Source organism: Dermochelys coriacea, chromosome 11 (assembly GCF_009764565.3).
Source record: "Dermochelys coriacea isolate rDerCor1 chromosome 11, rDerCor1.pri.v4, whole genome shotgun sequence".
In the NCBI taxonomy this organism is placed as follows: Eukaryota; Metazoa; Chordata; order Testudines; family Dermochelyidae; genus Dermochelys; species Dermochelys coriacea.
In genome coordinates, this window is record NC_050078.2 from 54,577,529 (window position 1) to 54,592,296 (window position 14,768).

General features: G+C 40.5%; 1 protein-coding gene across 1 annotated transcript in view; it reads right to left on the bottom strand.

Moving 5' to 3' along the window:
- The window catches only part of TMEFF2 (transmembrane protein with EGF like and two follistatin like domains 2), a 185,791-nt gene that overhangs the window by 5,467 nt on the left and 165,556 nt on the right, over positions 1–14,768 (bottom strand). The window contains exons 8-9 of the mRNA XM_038422848.2: positions 5,915–6,038; positions 2,682–2,840 (exon numbers count right to left, since the gene is read on the bottom strand). Of these exons, the coding sequence (XP_038278776.1) occupies positions 2,682–2,840; positions 5,915–6,038 (283 nt within the window). The remainder of the gene's footprint in view (positions 1–2,681; positions 2,841–5,914; positions 6,039–14,768) is intronic.

A 14,768-nucleotide genomic window follows, 5' to 3' on the forward strand; every position in this document is an offset into this window, starting at 1 on the left:
CCCACCCCACCCCCCACTGTTCCTCAGATATTCTTGTTAACTGCTGGAAATAGCCTACCTTGCTTGTCACCATGAAAGGTTTTCCTCCTCCCCCCCCGCTACTGGTGATGGCTTATCTTAAGTGCTCACTCTCCTTACAGTGTGTATGATAAACCCATTGTTTCATGTTCTCTCTGTGTGTATATCAATCTCCCCTCTGTATTTTCCACCAAATGCATCCGATGAAGTGAGCTGTAGCTCACGAAAGCTTATTCTCAAATAAATTTGTTAGTCTCTAAGGTGCCACAAGTCCTCCTTTTCTTTTTGCGAATACAGACTAACACGGCTGCTACTCTGAAACCTGTGAGACTTATGTTTATTTATGAACATACCCGTTAAAATAATGTAAACTAGGAACTAGAACACAGGCCTCCTGCCTTCTAGCTAGCTGTGGCTCACAGGATGGCTTGAGTCAGTGATCGTGTAATCCTAGCAGGCAAAGCACCATTCATTTTTAATCAAGTTATTTGCACAAATAAACTGCCATAACTAAATACAAATAAACTGCCATTACTAAGTAATACAAAGCAGTAAAGAAAAGTGCTGAGAGACAGGATAATGCTGAGCAAAACCTTGTATTTCCAAGTCCTCCTTCACCTACACTGTTCTGTCTTTGTCTTGTCTTGTCTCTCAAGTTGGAAGGTCTTTGGTGCAGAGACAGTGTCTCACTATGGGCTCAGTCAGGAACAAGGATGAGCACTACTGTGATTCCTAACTTCAGTGGGAGCTGGAGGCTCTGGGTGCCTCTCAGAAATGCTCAGCTTTGGAAAGCACCACAGGCATTTGCAGTGCTATATGCATATTTTAATAATAGTAACAAATAAATGATTAGTAATGATAATATTGCCAAATGGCATACAAGTACAAGTTTTAGACACAGACATCCAAATTCCAAGCTTGTGCAAACTGATGAAACTTAAATCAAAGTCACTAACTGAGAATTTGGCCATAAGACAGTCTAACGGGTTCCACTTTGACTTCTCTCATATAAGGATTTTTAAGCACATTTTGATTGTCTTTCCTACTTTGAAGAGTTCATGCACTGGGATATCCTGGAGTTCAACCCAATACACTCACGTTCACTCAACCATACTTGTGCAAATGATACAGTCACATGTGCATTTGCAACCAGAACACTTGGAAGTTGCAAACTGAATGCACTTTTTTTAGGGCACTTAGGTCTCTATATCTGAAATGTAGTCTAAGTTGTTAAGTGAGGTTTGGAGGCTGTTTTGTAATAATCACATGGATTATAGATAAAGGTCAAAACTTATAAATTAACCAGATTAGAACATGTGGGGAGGTGATAACACATATTAGAAGTATCAGTGGGATATGTTATCTAGATTGCAGTACCATAGATCCTAATCTAAATCTGTTAAGTAGGAAGGATTCATATATTTTCCTCTGTTCACATGCTCTACCTTACTAGGTTGCCTGAAGGTGAAAAAACTAGAGTCACTAAAAGAAAATGACAATGGTACATTTTCCCATTTATCAGTTATTTTTCCATCTCCTTTTTTATGTACACTCTTTTTTGGTATGAATTATCTCCATGTTTCCTGTAACCCATTTTAATATAATCCATTGCCTCTTGTGTGGCATCTACTGTTAAAAGGTAGTAGACTTGATGAACTCAGCTTGGCCAGGAAGCAGCTCAAAGCTTCAGCAGATGATTCTGCTTTATGCATTTAGGCCAGGAGAGGATTTATTAATCATTTTTTGCCTTTTCCAGGAGCAAATGCTGCACTTGTCCTCTAACCAGACAGTGCAACACTGATACTGAGATATATTAGAGCTTTTATTTTCTATAGAGGTATGATACCTGTGTTTTATTTTCCTGCCTTTTGTTTAGAAATAAATTCTTTTTCAATCTGATTTATCGGTAGAGCTGTACGAGGGCTGAATGAGTTTCACCTGGCGATTTCTGACAAAATCCTGGAGAAATTCGGAAGCCAGGGCTCACTCTGAACTCTTCAAGAAACAATGAAACTGGGTCAGTGAAGTTGTACAGTAGCACTTGTGGGAATAAGAATAATTACACTTCACACTTTAATTCTGAACTACCTTGAGGCCACAGTTTCCATGCTAATAAGCGCTTCTTATTTATTTACAAAAATGCAATATTACACCTGGATATTTATTTAGGTTCCCATCCAGAAAAACACCAAAACACATGCATAACTTTAAGCATGTGTGCTGTCCCATTTATTAAAATAATTTCAGTTGGCTTAAAGTTATGCATATGCTCAAGTGCTCTGCTGGATTGGAGCTACAGTGATGGGCTCTTTGGAAATACATACACAGGTAGAAGTAGATTTATTTAGTAACTGTTGATCCAGTTGTCTCATTTACATTCCCTTTATTTATATGAACAATATTTTATCCAAGCATCTGAGTACAGAATGTGAAACTTCATTTGCTATATGTGCTGGTGTGGCTTAAGTCTGAATAAATTGGCATTGAAAATACAGTCGTGATAAATAAATCAGCACTGGGACCAAACAATTCTTTCCCCTACTTCAGTGAATTAAGTGGGATTTGTTATCCGAGTGCAAATGTACTAGTCTGTGTAATTGGAAAATCAAGTGGGTATAAACCAAGTCCCTTTTCTTCTATCGCAAAAACGTAGCGATACTGACCTTGTAATGCAGAGGACTACAACACAGATGATAGCAATCTGGATGGTTCCAATCACAGCTGCTATTAAGACGTACTGAAATCGTACTGGCCCTGGAACCACATATAAAACGCTGTAATCCTTTTTTTCACAGTGTTGTCCAGTGTAGCCTGCATCACACCTGCAGTGAAAGATGTTTATCCTATTACTTAGATCTCCTGCATCCCTTTTAGCAGAGGGACAGACTATGCCCCTGATTAGAACTTGAGAGGGAGGCTCTGTGTATAAATGTACCGCTTGGCAGACACTGTGTGGGATTTTTTTTTTTTTTTTTTTAAAAAAGGGATGTAGGATTATACTTCCAGGTTACGCGAGGACTGCCTTGACTCACGAACACCAAGTGGCTACGATAATGAGATACATAGCTACTTGGAAAAAGAAAAGGAGTACTTGTGGCATCTTAGAGACTAACAAATTTATTAGAGCATAAGCTTTCGTGAGCTACAGCTCACTTCATCGGATGCATTTGGTGGAAAAAACAGAGGGGAGATTTATATACACACACAGAGAACATGAAACAATGGGTTTATCATACACACTGTAAGGAGAGTGATCACTTAAGATAAGCCATCACCAGCCCCCTGCTGCTGGTGATGGCTTATCTTAAGTGATCACTCTCCTTACAGTGTGTATGATAAACCCATTGTTTCATGTTCTCTGTGTGTGTATATAAATCTCCCCTCTGTTTTTTCCACCAAATGCATCCGATGAAGTGAGCTGTAGCTCACGAAAGCTTATGCTCTAATAAATTTGTTAGTCTCTAAGGTGCCACAAGTACTCCTTTTCTTTTTGCGAATACAGACTAACACGGCTGCTACTCTGATAGCTACTTGGATGTCTTAAATGTGGTGACCATTTGGATTAGGGGAGCACCCAGAGACCCCATCCTAGATTGGTACCTTATTGTGCTAAGCACACACACAGTAAGGGACAGTCCCTGCCCCAAAGAGCGTCCAGTCTACAAGATAGACAAAAGGTAGGAGAAATAAATGACAGTCCTGAAAAGCTGAGGGCTGTGCAGGGATACCTGCTTCTCTCTTGGATTCACAGGTGAGACATGCATTTTTCATCAACCTATGCCAACATGTTTCTCTGGGAAAAGCTTTGGTTTTGATGACACTGGGTTGCCTCTAGGATAGTCTATTTTACTCTTTGGCTATTGCTTTCTCCATACTTCCTATAAAAGGCAAAATCCTACACACCCCACAGAGCCCGAATGTTTGGACCATGCACCAGGCCTGTTTGTCAGGAGCCAGGGGAGCAGAAAGCAGGCACCCACTGCACCACCAAGTACGGTTGCTTTACAGCTGCTATTATCACCCTAGCCCTAAGGCCGCAGCAGTCTCCTTAGCTCCTAGACCCCTTCTCTGAAGGGGTAATAGCCAATAGATTTATAGAGTTTATGGACACAAGGGACCATTAGGATATCTAGTCTGACCTCCTGTATATCACAGGCCATTACACTTCACCCTGTTACCCCTGGGCTGAGCACAATAACTTGTGTTTGGCTAAAGCATATTTTCCAGAAAGGTCTCCAGTCTGGATCTGAAGACCTAGAGAGATGGAGAATCAGCTCATTCCAATGCTAATCACCGGCACTACTAACAATGTGTGCCTTATGTCCAAGCTGAATTCGTCTGGTTTCAGATCTAAGTACTGGCCTTTGCGCTACCCCAATCCTGGCACTGCTCTGCACTAGGGTTGTCCTTAGGCACAGATCAGAGTTTCCTGAATGCAGCTGTCACCTGCAGCAGCTGCTGATGCTGCCAAGGAGCTATAGGGCAGCTGGGGATCACTGGGGCTCAGGGGAGCCTCAACCTGCTCTTTCTTACAGCAACAGCCCCCATGGCAACAAGAGAGGTGGGAGAAGCAGTTCTGGTGTCTCTTGTCCTAGGACATCCCTCTGTAGGCGAGATCCCTGGGGGCCAGGCTTGCTGGGTCTAGGTCTTCTTTGTGCCATAGCAATGCAAAGTGGTCACAGCGTGGCACAGGATTCAGGTCAGAATGTTTTATTTGCTAATGTGCAACAAAGCCTTAGGGATAAACTTATCACAATTTGGGCCAAATCCTGACAGATGTAGAGTGCCTCCTGAGTGGGCCCAAGTTCCCTCAACTCCCATTAACCTCGGTGGGAGGAGATGGTGCTGAGTCCCTTCCTGGAGGTCCCCAAATCCCCTCTGATGCTAGAACTCCCTGTGCTTTGGGACAAGAATGCCAAAAATATCCCACGTTTGGTACTTTTCCCTTGGTGGGGTACAGGCCATCTGGTGCTGGACTCTGACGCAGATTACCCACTGAAGGCCCTGCAAATGAATACATAATTTACCTATTTGTCCAATTGCCACTAAAATCCCTGTTTCAACTCTAAGAGACTTGAAGAGTTTGCCTGGATCTTGTCTTAGAGATGGTGGTGGTGCTCACTGAGCTTTGTGCTCCAGGCTAGGGTAAGGGGAGGCATGCAACAGCCTCGACATGCCCCCACCTCCAAGCCTTGGAACCAGCTGCAGGAGACAATAATGTGGTTGGAAGAATGGAGAAGCAGGGGTAGCCAAGGGCAAAATGGATCACAGGATCTAGGGGAGATTTGCAGGAGCCGGTACCCTCCATGCAGAGCTTCCGAGGAATTGTCTGATCTCCAATCTCCCTGTCTTGTATGCCTCAAAACAACAGCTGCAGCAAATGTGCACTTCATCTCCTTGCCCCACCATATTCACTTGGAGGACGGTATGAACCGCTGAAGTGAAATCCGAACCAGCTAAAGGGAAGTCTGAGTGTTACTTCAACCACCACTCGTCCTCCCTGCCCAGACCTCTTCCTAAGTCACCTTGCACACAAAGCTGTAAGAAATTATCTTCCATTCAGTTCTTCACTTTTTAAGGTTTGCCTATTGTGAAAATATCAGGGAATACTAGATTTCAGTGCTACAAGTCAACAAAAAGCACCCATTGGCTATGCTTGCCCTACGTGGTGCATTTAAAAATATTTAAATATGTCTTAAGGTTATTTCATGTTTTTATAATCGATTGACATTGTGGCATAATTCAGGGCAATTCTGCTGCATAATTTAGGTCTAAGGTGCTTTACCATACAAGGGTTTTTGGCTAATAATTATTTTCCACACTGCATCTAGATTACACGTATTAGCAATTCTACATCTTCCACTTATCACCACCTGCTTTGGAGGAAAAGAGTTACCTGCAAGATGGTTCCAACATATTAGTAGAATGCTCGCACTTCCCATGCATGCAGAAGCCATTGTAGTGTTCTGGACAAGGAATGTAGATCCCTCTGGCACTTTCTTCCAGTTTATTTGCATTCTCTGTGAACACAGGTGAAAAGAACATCATCAACTGGAAGCATGAGGTAAGGGGAGGTGAGAAGAAACATGGCATTAAATGCTCAAGATACAATATAGGAAAAATTCAAAAGAGCAGGATGTGAAAGACTCCTATTTAGTTGTAAAAGAAAGAGAAATACTGAAATGATTTTGCAACTCAGAAATCTATGCTTAAACAGGAATAATATTAGACAGGAATCACCTAGCATAGATGCAGAGCTTTCTAAGCTATTTTGTGATTCTTTTGTACTGTGTTGCCAGAAAACCTAACTTTATTATTATTTTTTAAATTTACTATATCTAAACATCACAACATATTCCATGAAAAATGTCCAATAATATCTGTTACCTTTTAAATTCTCTCTCCGCAGAATCATGCAAGGCTAGGAAGAATCTGGACATTGATATACTTGAAAGGCTACCATAACAGAGATGGTGACAAATTGTTCTCTCTTGCCCCAGAGGGCAGGACAAGAGGGAATGAGTTTAAACTACAGCATAGCAGATTTGGATTAAATCTCAGGAAAAACTTCCTAACTGTAAGAACAGTAGGACAATGGAATAGATGGCCAAGGGAGGTTGTGAAAGCTCCTTCACTGGAGATTTTCAAAAGGAGGCTGGATGGATAGCCATCTGTCTTGGATGGTTTAGACACAACAAATCCTGCATCTTGGCAGGGAGTTAGACTAGATGACTCTTGCAGTCCTTTCTAGCCCTGTGATTCTATGCTCAGTGGAATACACTTAGTGAGATGAAGGAAGGTTTTGTGGCTAAAACATAGGAGTAGAACTTAAAAATTCTGGTTTTTATTTTCAGTTCTGTCACTGACTTTCTGTGTGACACTGGGCATGTTGCTTAACAATTCTGTGCTTCAGATTCCACAGATGTAAAATGGGATCCCTTCTTCTGTAGTGGGGCTTGTGAGGATACATTCTTTAATACTCATAAAGTGCTTTGAGATCTTTGGATGAGACATACAATTATATAGTCTCTTGCAATGTGCACAGGTACATTTCCACAAGCATTAGATGGGCACTGAACATATGAATCAAAGAAAATATTTACTCCAATGTTGTCAGTAAATTGAAAGCTCCAAATATGAATTTAGGTTGAAATGAGTCTATGTTTAACATTTACATAATGTGTTTAAATGCCTAAGCACCATCTGCAATATACTCACTCTCATTTGGTAGAACATCAAGTTGTTAACTACACTTGATAAATACATTCAAAGCTGTCCTATTTAGGTTAGGGATTTCAGCACATACTTCATAGACTTATATCTGTACTTTTTTATTTAATATGTCGAATGTCAGATTATCTGGCCCTGGTATAGACAGAGAGAGAACATTCTCCCTCAATGCCTGCTATGCAAGGCCAGACACAAAGGCAGGATCTACACATGAGGGAGCCCAAGGTCATACCAAGTGGTATGTGTGCACTACAACCCCCTCCCACCTGTCGGCGAGTCTCAGAGCTGGGCTCAATTGACGTGGGTTTGTTCTACAGTGTAACCACCCGCCTTTGCCAGGTTTCCCCAGCCTAAGCCCGAACCCCTACACTGCTATTTTAGCCTGTGGTGTGAATCCCATGAGCCCAAGTCAGTTGACCCAGGCCCAGAGACTTGTTGCCATGGGTCTTTTATTGCAGGGTAAACATAACCCAAAAGGCTAGGAGGGAAAGGGAGAAATTAGATGAAAGGGGCATAGAAAAGACACAGCCCTATCTCCAGTTGCCCGGGTTTATAAAGTAGGCCGGGTGCACTGGGGTCAGTGGACTAAAGAGTGCAAAATGATGGACTCTCTTTTAGAGAGCTGGCTGGGAATTTTTCGATGAAATGCTTTTTAGTCAGAAAACACAGAGTTGTAAAAAGTGAACCTGTTTGCAGGAAAGCATAATTTTCAACAAATTTCCCATTTTGAAAAAAAAAATGTTTTAATTGTTTAAACATCCAATATCGTGCTTGTCAAAATGGGATATTCTGATAGTTTTGAAACAAAAAATTTCCATTTTTTTTTCAGTTTGAAATAACTTTTTATTTCCAAATTTAAGTTAAATTTTAGCAAAAAAAAAAAAAATTAAGAGGTCAAAATTGAAATGAAATATTTTGAAATTATCGAAACAAAACATTTTGCCTGACCCAATCCAAATTTTTTCTCAGGCTTTTTTAGTTCATAAAAATCTTCAAGATTTCGACTTTTTGTCCTGATTCAGGAAGGGGAAAAAAATGTCAAAAATCTCAAAAAAAATTCACAGGATGAGAATTTCCTGCCTAGCTCTAAGTGTGTGTCCTTCGGATAGCGACTGTGCTCTTAATTGCACATTCTGTCCCTAATGAAACAGTTAAGACTGATTTTTTTTTTGAAATTTTACATTGTTATGCATTCTCATCTATGATAATAATATTAGAGTATGTTAGTAATATTTTAAAATACATTTTAACAACAATAATAATGCTATCCAGAAAAAAACAAGTGAATAATGGAGGGATATATCTTATGATAGATATCTGACATTGACAGAAATAAATTTAAGCAATAACAAAAGATTTGCATTTTCCTTGGATTTAATAAAACAATGATAATTTATGTTCAGCTCTGTAGCTCAGCCATGCTAGCATTAGGTATGCTTAAATATTATCTTGCCTTTGGGAAAAACAGGTATATCAGATCCAAGATTCAATTTTTCATAATGCATTTTTTCCTATCACTACTGTCCAAAGAAAATTTTGCTATCTTCACAACTTGCACTAAGAAAGTTGAGTATTCTTCCCTATCTTAAAAGAGATAAAAGCAAACCACAATCCCGGAAAACCTTGAGGAGTGGCCAAACTATGGATATTGCTAAAACACGCAAAGCCCTCTTTCATAATTAGGGTTTTGTAAGGACATATCAGAATATAGGGCTAAATTCTCCCTTGCTGCAGGAAAAGCCATAGGAAGGGGGTGAAAAACAGTGCACCAGGCTGAGGATGCAGAAATAGCCCTTCTTTCTCCTGCTTGAGCAAGGAATTTGCAGCAGTGGAGGAAGGGCTAGAGACATGAAGCCTGGGGATCCGGTACAAACTTGCAATAGTTGCGGTATATCAGTGCAGAGTACCTGCAGTGTCAACATCTTTCAAAGGCTTTTCTCTGCCCATCAGTACAGTTGCTGTGCTACGATACTCCAGACTAGGGTGATAAGAGCCATGTAGAAGTAAAAAAGAAGAGGAGTACTTGTGGCACCTTAGAGACTAATAAATTTATTTGAGCATAAGCTTTCGTGAGCTACAGCTCACTTCATCGGATGCATTCGGTGGAAAATACAGTGGGGAGATTTATATACACACACAGAGAACATGAAACAATGAGTTTTATCATACACACTGTAAGGAGAAAGAAAAGCAGTACTTGTGGCACCTTAGAGACTAACACATTTATTAGAGCAAGGAGAGTGATCACTTAAGATGAGCTATTACCAGCAGAAAGGAGGCGGGAAAGGAAGAAAAACTTCTGTGGTGATAATCAAGGAGGGCCATTTCCAGCAGTTAACAAGAACGTCTGATTTCAGAGTAGCAGCCGTGTTAGTCTGTATTCGCAAAAAGAAAAGGAGTACTTGTGGCACCTTAGAGATTAACAAATTTATTAGAGCATAAGCTTTCGTGAGCTACATAACAAGAACAAGAACATCTACAAGAACGTCTGAGGAACAGTGGGGGTTGGGTGGGGGGAGAAATAACATGGGGAAATAGTTTTACTTTATGTAATGACCCATCCACTCCCAGTGTCTATTCAAGCCTAAGTTAAATGTATCTAGTTTGCAAATTAATTCCAATTCAGCAGTCTCTCGCTGGAGTCTGTTTTTGAAGTTTTTTTGTTGAAGGATAGCCACTCTCAGGTCTGTAATCGTGTGACCGGAGAGACTGACGTTTTCTCTGACTGGTTTTTGAATGTTATAATTCTTGACGTCTGATTTGTGTCCATTTATTCTTTTACGTAGAGACTGTCCAATTTGACCAATGTACATGGCAGAGGGGCATTGCTGGCACATGATGGCATATATCACATTGGTAGATGCGCAGGTGAACAAGCCTCTGATAGCGTGGCTGATGTGATTAGGCCCTATGATGGTGTCCCCTGAATAGATATGTGGACAGAGTTGGCAACGGGCTTTGTTGCAAGGATAGGTTCCTGGGTTTAGTGGTTCTGTTCTGTGGTGTGTTTGGTTGCTGTTGAGTATTTGCTTCAGGTTGGGGGGCTGTCTGTAAGCAAGGACTGGCCTGTCTCCCAAGATCTGTGAGAGTGATGGGTCGTCCTTCAGGATAGGTTGTAGATCCTTGATGATGCGTTGGAGAGGTTTTAGTTGGGGGCTGAAGGTGATGGCTAGTGGCGTTCTGTTATTTTCTTTGTTGGGCCTGTCCTGTAGTAGGTGACTTCTGGGTACTCTTCTGGCTCTGTCAATCTGTTTCTTCACTTCAGCAGGTGGGTATTGTAGTTGTAAGAATGCATGATAGAGATCTTGTAGGTGTTTGTCTCTGTCTGAGGGGTTGGAGCAAATGCGATTATATCGTAGAGCTTAGCTGTAGACAATGGATCGTGTGGTGTGATCTGGATGAAAGCTAGAGGCATGTAGGTAGGAATAGCGGTCAGTAGGTTTCCGATATTGGGTGGTGTTTATGTGACCATCGCTTATTAGCATCATAGTGTCCAAGAAGTGGATCTCTTGTTTGGACTGGTCCAGGTTGAGGTTGATGGTGGGATGGAAATTGTTGAAATCATGGTGGAATTCCTCAAGGGCTTCTTTTCCATGGGTCCAGATGATGAAGATGTCATCAATGTAGCGCAAGCAGAGTAGGGGCATTAGGGGACGAGAGCTGAGGAAGCGTTGTTCTAAGTCAGCCATAAAAATGTTGGCATACTGTGGGGCCATGCGGGTACCCATCGCAGTGCCGCTGATTTGAAGGTATACATTGTCTGCAAATGTGAAATAGTTATGGATGAGGACAAAGTCACAAAGTTCAGCCACCAGGTTAGCCATGACATTATCGGGGATACTGTTCCTGATGGCTTGTAGTCCATCTTTGTGTGGAATGTTGGTGTAGAGGGCTTCTACATCCATACTGGCTAGGATGGTGTTTTTAGGAAGATCACGATGGATTGTAGTTTCCTCAGGAAGTCAGTGGTGTCTCAAAGATAACTGGGAGTGCTGGTAGCGTAGGGCTGACAAAGGAGGTGCTGTCGTCATCATGAATAGGTCGAATATGAACAAAAGGCTACTAGGCAGCTCTCCAACACCAGTTTCTACAAGCCATTACCCTCTGATCCCACTGAGGGTTACCAAAAGAAACTACAACATTTGCTCAAGAAACTCCCTGAAAAAGCACAAGACCAAATCCGCACAGACACACCCCTGGAACCCCGACCTGGGGTATTCTATCTGCTACCCAAGATCCATAAACCTGGAAATCCTGGACGCCCCATAATCTCAGGCATTGGCACCCTGACAGCAGGATTGTCTGGCTATGTAGACTCCCTCCTCAGGACCTACACTACCAGCACTACCAGCTATCTTCGAGACACCACTTGCTTCCTGGCTTGGTAGGTTATGGGCAGTTCCTGCGTGAGGATACAATGGAGAACGGCTGCTATATTATTGTCCCATTTTTTGATAGCCACTGTTCACCACGACATACATACATATTTTAATACAAGTCTATCTATCTAGGCCCTTAACTGAGCCCCTCATCGTGATGCAGCTGTCTTACCTGTGGAAGGGCGGCTGGTAGTGAAACACTGTGGGATATTAGGTATCATGATGCATAATTCCTTTGCATGGACCAGACTGCTCCCTTTTGAGGGAAAACATAGCCATATTGGGCCTCATGGGAGAAAAACTCCCCAAGGTTCCCTCCTGAGCCTGGCTACAGTAAGACATACACCTATTAGTAGAAAGACGTGTCAGCTGTTGTGGCGCTGGACATGGTTGGGTCCTGTCTAAACTTGAGGTTGAAGCATTTTCAGCTCTGGCCAGCTGTGTCCATTGCTAGTATCCATTGTTTATTTTTGGAGATTCGGTCATTGCTAACAAGGCTATGGGATGGGGTTTGTGTCCTTGCAAAAAAAAGCAGAGAGCAGCATTTTTTTTTCCTCCAAGCCTTGTGGATACTGGGGAATTTGCAGATGGCCTAGAATTGTCTGTGGGTGGCACTGTGCCCCGGACTAGCAAGGATCCCTGCTTCTCCTTGATTTGTGGGCAGCACTACCATACCACCAATAGGATACCCTTTGGAGCAGGAGAGGGGGTGGACTTCACAGTGCCGAGAGGAATCTAGCCCGCATTACCTCTGGGGAAAATGTAACAGGGTTGGCCAGGGTGGAAATGGATAAAGGCATATCCCTGAACTTGTGGAGGGTTCTCCATGGTTTCAGGGCACAGGGGATGGCAACACCTTTCATATAGGAGAAGGAATGATTTTTCCCTCCTTGTGTGGTTGTGTCTTGTGTGAAAAACAGTATACTGTGCATCTAGTCCCTAGCACACTGCAAAAGATAACCTAGGCCCAATAATTTGTAAATCCGCAAGTATAATACTGTGATGGAGAATGTTTGACTGGATCAGAAATGAAATAGCCCAGGATTTACAAATGCTCCATATAATGCTTTATCTTTTAATCCAGATAGGAGGAAACCATGAAATTTAGAAATGAATCATCCACAGTCCTTCTTGTTGATTAGAGTCTTCTCTAAAGCAGTTAGATATTGAGCTCTCAAGATTTCCTTTCCTTATCTTATCAAACATAAAGCTACAGTATGGTAGAAAACCTAATTTCTAGTTTGATCTGCAGTTTAAGTTATTCAAAAGACAGAAGAGCATCCCAAACAGGATGAAAGCAAAGTTCAGACAATTTAACAAATTCTCTAACTATTGTGCAATATGGGAGCATTTTGTTTCCCAACCAGAATATTTCTCTTGCATGGAAACCTTAGACCCTCTCCACGTATTGCACATTTTTTTTTCACTGTACAGATAAGAAGATTCATTTTTACAGACTCAAGGAGATCCAAATCCAAAAATAAAGTATTCACTAAAAGTTGTTTCATTTTGAATTGATGAGCTATGAAAATCAGTGCAATTAAAAAACAAACAAACTGTCAAAACATTGCAATGTGCTTTTATTTCTTTAAATCATTTCTAGACCATTTAGGTTCTAATGCTCATTACCATAGCATAATTCTATCAGAGCACCTTCCAGAGATGCATTAAGCAATGAGACTACCATTTGTCATGTGTGGTTCATTCACTGTTCATCATTCAATAATAATTACTGAAATAAGACCCATAAAGCAAAGCCATTTTCTTTAACATTTAGACCACTGATGAAATAAAAAAGACTTTAAGATACCCAGGGGGTTATAACTGAGCAAAACAGGTCTCCAGGCCTCACAGGAGAAGAAATAACGGGGTTTTCCCAGCATAATTTGTGATTATTCAAAAAGCAGATACTGCAGGCACATATTTAAACTAATCAGATTACATCACTAAACTGAGGAGCTCATCTTCAGCACCAATCTCACATCTACAGAAAGCAAAGCTTAAATTTAAAGTCATACTTCTTTTTTCTGGCAGAGAGCAATACTACACATAAGTTCAAAGTTTATTAAATTGACATTACGTAATGTCAAATGTAACATTAGGATTGATAGCTCATCTTCAAATATGAAGCATTCTATATATATCCTTATTAGACAACTAGGTGGTAAGGAAAAGTTTATTTTCATCAAAATAATGGAATCCCATACTTTTTCTGAAATTTCCTAAGACCAAATTTGGATGGAAATAAAACAGAAAGCCCGAAGATGAAAATTCAGCTTGTAGAATCAATAGTTTCTTTCTCTGAGCATATGTGATTCTTGACACATCTGGAAGTATACCTCAATTTTTTATTTTTAAAAGAAATATCACATTTGCCCCCCAGATCTAGCTTATTAGTAAAGCTGGTTGGAAAATTTTCTTCAAAACAGTTTTTCATCAGAAAACGTCATTTCAACAAAACCAACATTTTAATGAAATTGTATTGATTTTAATGGAATTTCCCATGAAACAACATTTTTGGCTTCAAAAGATTCATTTTGGAAAAATTCAAAATTCTATTTCAAAATGAATTTTTCATTTCAATATTTATTTTGTGTTAGGTTTTTTCACTTTCACAGTATTTGTATTATTTTGACAATTTTCATGACACGTCAGTGCATAATACGATGTGTCATACCATGGCAAGTCATGCCATATTATGCAGTACTACTCAGAGATCATAAAATGACATATCATAATGGCATAATATAATAGTTAAATATTCTATTCTATTGTTTTACTTCTAAAATCACTAAGGGTAGATGCTCCTTTGTACAGATTGAAACATCACATCTTCTTTTCCTGTTGAAAAGGTCTCCTGTTTATGTTGTAATGAAACAGACTGACAATTGACACTTTCAACATGAAAAGAAGATAAGCTCTCAGTGTACTAATATGAGGAGCTGCTGTTTTCAATATCCTTGTGTTAACCTGAAGTTATTTTTCTAGGATACTGAAAACAGATGCTTGTCTAATTCATCACTGAGTGCTTAACTTATTTTCTTACTGAAACTGTCAAAGCATCAATCTGTTTCATTACAACACAAATGGGAGACACTTTGATCTAGAAAATAAGGTAAAATGTTTCAATCTGTATTAAAT